The 6,640-nt window shown below is 49.1% G+C and overlaps 1 protein-coding gene across 1 annotated transcript; it reads right to left on the reverse strand.

Moving 5' to 3' along the window:
- Nucleotides 1-575: 575 nt before the first annotated feature.
- On the reverse strand, nt 576-2,328 carry LOC119367151. Its single transcript, XM_037632753.1, has 3 exons — nt 1,837-2,328; nt 1,383-1,716; nt 576-616 (listed from the first exon to the last, which is right to left on the reverse strand). Exons 1-3 carry the CDS (start codon nt 2,326-2,328, stop codon nt 576-578), a joined length of 867 nt encoding a protein of 288 aa, XP_037488650.1.
- Nucleotides 2,329-6,640: the final 4,312 nt, after the last annotated feature.

Raw genomic sequence — 6,640 nt, forward strand, 5'->3', positions numbered from 1 at the left:
AGTAAACGTGGCTAAATCAAACGGACATCACCACCAACGTAGAGTTTCAAGTTCTATAATGATTTATTCCCCCAATAACAGATCATATTTTCCTTATCTACAAGATTACAGCAGTTCAGACAATTCCCAACACCTAACAGTTTCAGACTTGAACAGATTCAGCTAACTTTTTTTCAGACTAGAACAATTTCAGTAACCTGTTTGTCAGATTGTAACAACTTCAGTAAGACAAGTAGATTAGCACTGCACCGAAATCTGAACAAAATTCAGTCAAAGACCATCGATCTACAATTCTACAAATATCGCAGAATCGTCGACTCATTGCAATAACGGAATAATCCCTACAGTGAAATGCTTCGTCTATGAAGCACACCAGAGATCACGTCCCAGAATTACAAAATTGTTCAGCCGTTGGACGGAACACTCTCAGCAGTTTAGCTAGCAGAAGAAACAAAGAGTTTTCTGAACATATATCTATCTATCTATAGGCAAAAGTAGGCGTCCAGTTCTGCTGTCGTCGAGGCGGCGAAACTTGTGGACAGGTGAACTTTCAGGACTCACGCTCCGATACTTCTCTACTCCGCATTGACATCCGGGTGTCGCAGCTCATTGTAGGCTGAATTAGCAGAAATTATGAGCCAATTAGGAAGCAGACCAACAATTAGTAACATGACCAAGAAGAAAATAAGTCAAAACAATATAATGTGCAAGGAACTAAATAATTGATGTACTATTGTAAGATACTAGCTGAATTGTATTCACAGGTTAGAGAATTAGTATCTTCTTCTCTGCAAAGGTGAAATGAGATGACTGAACTTGATTTGGCTTTTTAGCTTCCATAATTTCTACTGGCGGCAGATGTTATGAAATGGACCGACTGAATTATCTGAATCAAGGACAGAAATGTGCAACTAATTTGATCCAACTACTTTTACCTTTCTACAGGTTAACAACAGTTTCCTAACAAAACGAACCGCAATATCCTTTTTCCAAGCACGATCAGCTTAGCAATCTGACGAAAGTACGACCCCAAATATCAGAGTTCTATACAAATAAGGTCAGCGGGAAAGCAGATGCACAATTCAAAACGAACAGGAAACGAGATTGTCACCATCTTCTCTGTTAAGGCTGAAAGGAGGTGAATCAACTTTTACAAGATTCCAACAGTTGCAGACACCTAACAGTTCCAGACTTCAACAGATTCCGCAACTGTTTTTCAGACTAGAACAATTTCAGTAACTTTTTTGTCAGACAAGTGGATTAGCACCCCCACTAAAGTAAACCCAAAATAGCATCTGCACCAAAATCTGAACAAAATTCAATCAAAGACGTACTACTGGTTTTCAGTCAGGAGATACAGAGGAGGAAGTAGGGGCTCTCACCAGGGGTCCCGGCCCGGAAGACGATGATCTCGAGGGTGTCGCCATAGCCGCCGTCGGGCAGGTCGACGACGAGCGGGGTCAGCCTCCCGTAGCGGCCCGCTCGGACGCACATGGCGACGGTCCGGTAGTACACGCCGGCGCCGACGAGGAACCCCAGGTCGTCCCTCAGGCGAAACGCGGACCTCCCCCTGAACCAGAACTGGCGCCAGCCTTGGCCCATGGGGTCCTCGGGGTACTGCCCGTCGTCGAGCGCCCGCACGAACCGGATCAGCCGTCCCGGCTCCAGGTCCAGGTGGATGAACAGGCCCAAGGGGAGGTATCCGTATGGGGGATGCTGCTCGCAATCAAATTTGTCAACAACAGAATTGAACTACGGTTCAAGAAGAATTCGCTGAATCGCCGAAAGCAATTCAAGAATAGGTATCAAGAATCCGGTCGGTCATGGCGAACTCACCGGATGAGGGGCAGGAAGGGCAGGCATATCCTCTCTGGCGGGGATGGGCTCGATGACCCAGTACATCATGGAGCTCACGCTGTTGTCGACGCTGACGCCGGCGTTCCAGCGGATGTACCTGCCGTTGGCGCGGAGGTAGCGGCCGCCGACGTTGCGGAGCAGGACGACGTCGTCCGCGAAGCCCGACCCCACGGCCCGCCACATCATGGCCTCCAACTGCGCCGTGTCGTAGTCGCACAGCTCCGCGCGGAGGCCGCGGTGGCCGAGCCGCGACCGCGTTGTCGTGGCGGCGAGGTAGCGGCCGTAAGCGGCGCTGTGGAGGAGCAGGTACGGGCCGTCGTCGCCGTGGTAGATGTGCACCGCCCACGCCGCGTTCATGGAGGCGCGGCGCTGGCCGAGGATGACGCTCTCCCCGTCGTCGGCGGCGTGGAGGTAGGTGCGCGGCACGCGGCTCCGCAGCCGCACGTGGTGCCCGTCCTGGAAGCGGTCCATCGTTCGCCGGCGCTGGAGAGCAGAGGCGGTGGGCTGCTGCGCTGGAGAGAGGTTTTTGGTTTGTTGAGGACTCCGGGGAGGAAAGCTGTTGGTTGGGGCGGTTACGCTGGGCGCCAAGGCGGAGGTATTTCAAGGTGCCGCCGTCCCGGCCTTTGGGTACGAGGTGGGCTTGCAGGCCATTTCCTTGGCCCAGCCCACACTATTGAGCTCCCCCCAAACATCTCAAAAAAAAAAAAATCCTTTCTTGAACAGATACGTAGCAGCGGCCAGCAGCGCCGCTCCTTCCCTTCCCGGCGAGCCTCTCACTCCATTGGGAGTCACATGAGATCTCTTTTCGTGGGGGGCGGGTTTGGCTAGCGACCAAAACCTAGCCGCCGCCGCCACCAAGAGAGCCATCTTTCCGGCGCCGTTTTCCGGCGGCTCTCCTCTGCCGGCGACCTCTTGGTCGTCGGTCGTGAGGGGGGTCGCCGGATCCCGTGCGTGCGGATCGTTTTTGCTTTAAGTTTAGAGCTCTAATAGCTTAGGTTTTTAGATCGTCCGACGTCTTGGCTTCGACGGCGACGACAACGACGCTGAATAAAGAAGCTCCAGATTTTTCTCCGGTGAGGCAATCGTCTCTTTGCTCGGTGATGGATTTGGGAACCAGTCTGTCCAAGCGGGGATATCGTGGTGGCGACGGCATCCTTGTGGTGGACTTGTGTCCTCGGGCTCCGCCGTTGCGACGACGTCTGCTCCAGCGTCGGCGCGGAGCTTGGGAGGTAGTTCGGGAGCAGATGCAGATTGTGATCTGCATCGACGACATCTGGAAAACAGAACGTGTGCTGGGTTCGTGGTTGATGGATGGCAGGTATGGTTTCCTACTTCGGCGTCTTAGTCGTTGTGGGGTCTCAGGTCTGGAGTTCGATAGCGTGTCCGGTGTGTTGCCCCGGTCTGATTCGTTCAATGGCAATGGCTTCATCTTTGATGAGCCACCTTGGAGGTCCGCAAAGCTGCATATCAGCGATGGAGCCGCGTCGAGCTCGGGTAAGGAGGTGATCCGTCATTTTTTTCTTTGGTGGCTGCTGTGGTGATGCCGGAGGCAAGTGACGGACGTTGGTGTCAAGCTTAGCAATGCTCTGCTATCTTTTCAGTTTTGTCATGTCGGTCTTTACATGACTTGTAATTTGATCTTTATAATATGAATGAGACACGTATTACCATAAAAAAAAAGAGCTTCTCACTCCATTGTGTCCCAGCACGCCAGCACGGCTAAGCGACGGCCGGCGGCATAGCTCACCCTCCTTGCCATGCCTTTTAAAATACATCAAAAAACAAAGTACTCATCGCCTCCTTAACAACAATTTTCATTTTAAGAAAATAAAGACATACTCTGAGAATATACCATCTCAACCTATTTTTTGAATCCTAATCGCTCTCTAATCTCTAGTGTCAAAGGGGAAACAGGGATCACGGCCTCACGGGAGCACCAACAAGCTTAAGAACATGGCATGATGATGAAATTAAGTTAGGTCCTAGGCACGGCCTCGCGGGAGCACCAACAAGCTTAAGAACATGGCCTGATTTCTTCACGTCATCGGATCAACCGTTTGAGCCAACGATGGCGTACCATGCATTAATTCCGGCATTAGAAAATATAAAAAGCTATAACTTTTAAACTAAGTGTCGGAATTATGATCTGTTTTCACCGTTGGGTTCCTCGTGACGAGCTCTTCAGAACTAGATCTCATATGAATATGTTTTGATGATTTTTTTCTTCAAAAGTAACTTTGATGCTAGATGAGGCAACTTTAGTGCTAAACATGAGCCACTTTGATGCTAGATGAATTGCACTTGTGTATAACGCTGTGTTTGGATGTTTGCATTCGGGCCTAGTATTGAGTATTGGCATTCATCTCGACTGAATATCCCGAATACCAGCATTTGGTGGTTCTTGGCATTCGGCGGTGGCATTCAGGCTCGATATTGAGCGACCCGTCCCGAAGGCAAAAGGCTCGCGATCCAATTTAGAGCCTATGTGCTCGTATTCAGGATAACGCGCTCGAGGCAGGAGGTCTCGCGCGTGCGTGCCCTACGAACGACGGCAATGCTGGTAGCCCATCTCGCCTCCTCTTGTCCAGCGACCGGCGCCACCCTCCCGCCCTGCTGCACTTCTTTTGCGTTTTCTTCCTCCCGGTGGAGCAGTCCCCTGATCTCTCTCTCTCTCTCTCTCTCTCTCTCTCTCTCTCTCTCTCTCCTGTGCATCCTGGGTGGTGGACCCTGTTCACGCAATGGGGGATCCTACAGCTGCTCGCCGGCTACTCGGGCCGCGTTCCGGACCTCGACACCGGCTACCCGGGGCCTTGCCTTGCTCCTCGACCGCCGGCTACTGGGACACCTCCACCGCGCCGCCGCTTTTCAGGTACTGCAAGGAATACACCTCGCTTGATGTCCTCTTCCTGAACTGGTCCTTCTACGTCTAACCGGAGGTCAACATCCGCCCCTAGGGGCCGCTCATGGAGGTGGCAGTCCCTCTCATCTCTCTCTTCGGCAACCTCCCCCTGATATATTATTTGACCATCCAAACATCATTTAGCATTCAACCTCAATATCAAGTTTGTGTTCCGAATACCTAGACATCCAAACAATAATATTGGCATTCAATCTCACTATCAATATCTTGTGATATTGGTATTCAACCCAATGCAATGCCAAGGCTCCGAATGCAAACATCCAAACAGAGTGTAACTGAATTCGCCTAGTAGCCTCCTAATTAGTTGTATGGAGTAGTGTAATAGGTGGTTAGGATGGTTTCTAAGTTGCTTAACGAAGAGCAGAAAGTTGCATAACATGGCTTATAAGTTGTCCACCTAAAAAACCAAGTTCGCTTATGCCTCTTTGAAGTTACCTATAAATGATCCTCAATTGCCTACAATACTATGAAAGTTGTTCATCATTGGACCTAAGTTGCCTACAATGTCGAAAAGTTTTCGCTGGGATCTAAGTCGTCTATCATAACTCCAATTTCTCTAAACTACGTGGGGGATGAATGTTATGAGATTCTTGTGCTTTCCTTTTCTGGGAGAGTCTGTCCACCAATGGTATTGAGTACGCGTGTGTTGGCTATCCAGGTCACGAGGAGCTCTTCAAAATTAAACCCTGCATGGCTATGTTTTGATGATTTTCTTTTGAAAAGCAACTTTGATGCTAGATGAGGCAACTTTAGTGCTAACAGAAGCAACTTCACTTCATTAAAAATAACTAATTAGCAACAATAAGCAACTAACTAGTAATAGAAAACAACTTTGAAACAGGGGTAGATAACATCGCATCTTCCTTCATAACCAACTTTTCTTCCACTAGAGGCAACTTTATAGTGCTAACAATACTCAACTTCAATACATTTTGTGTCCTAGTTAATTTTGTCTAGCATCCTCCTAATTTCCCCACCGATACTTCTAAGTTGTCGATTATTCACACTCGCGTGTCGTTGTTACTATTGCCTATAACACTACGAAGACGTCTACCATTAATGCTCATGTGTCTGTTGTTGCTAGTTATGATAGGCAACTTCAGAGTGTTTGTAGGCAACTTAGAAAAACAATGATAAACAACTACGAAATATTGTAGGCAACTATTTTGTAAAGTTAGGCAACTGAGCAGCAATGGTAGGGAACTAATTACCAATAGCACGCAATTGGCATCAATGGTAGGCAATATATAGTAATATAGGCAACTGAATATCAATGATACACTACTAGGAAAATGCCTATAGATAGAAGTTTACCAGTAGCGTTTGTTTACAACCCCACGCTACTAGTAGTTAGTAGTAGCGCTGGCTATGAACATCGTTATTGGTATCAGTTAGCAGCAGCGCTTGTTACCTAACCCACGCTACTACTAAGAGTAACACACCATACCCCCTGGTCAAAAAATAGCAGCAGCGCCTGCCCTCCAACCTGCGCTACTGCTAGTTTAGTATCTATAGCGCCTGTTTGTCCAAGCGCGCTACTGCTAATTTTTCTATGTATAACATATTACCAGTAGCGTGTGTTTCTTTCCCGCGCTATAAGTAGTGCAGCCCTAGCCGTAGCTATTTTGCAAGCTGCCATAGCAGTAGCGCGTATAGGTGACCCACACTACTGCTATGCCCGCTAGCCAGCTACCACCTTTCCCCTTCTTCCTCCCCTCTCTTCTTCCCCCTTCCTTTCTCCCCCTTTCCTTGCACCTTGCTTGTTCCTTTCAATGCTCCCCCTCCACCACCCCTCCATTAGAGCCCTCCCTCCCCCTCTTCTTTGCCCCTCCACCACCCCTCCATTAGAGGCCCCCCTCTTCT

Source organism: Triticum dicoccoides, chromosome 2B (assembly GCF_002162155.2).
Source record: "Triticum dicoccoides isolate Atlit2015 ecotype Zavitan chromosome 2B, WEW_v2.0, whole genome shotgun sequence".
In the NCBI taxonomy this organism is placed as follows: domain Eukaryota; kingdom Viridiplantae; phylum Streptophyta; class Magnoliopsida; order Poales; family Poaceae; genus Triticum; species Triticum dicoccoides.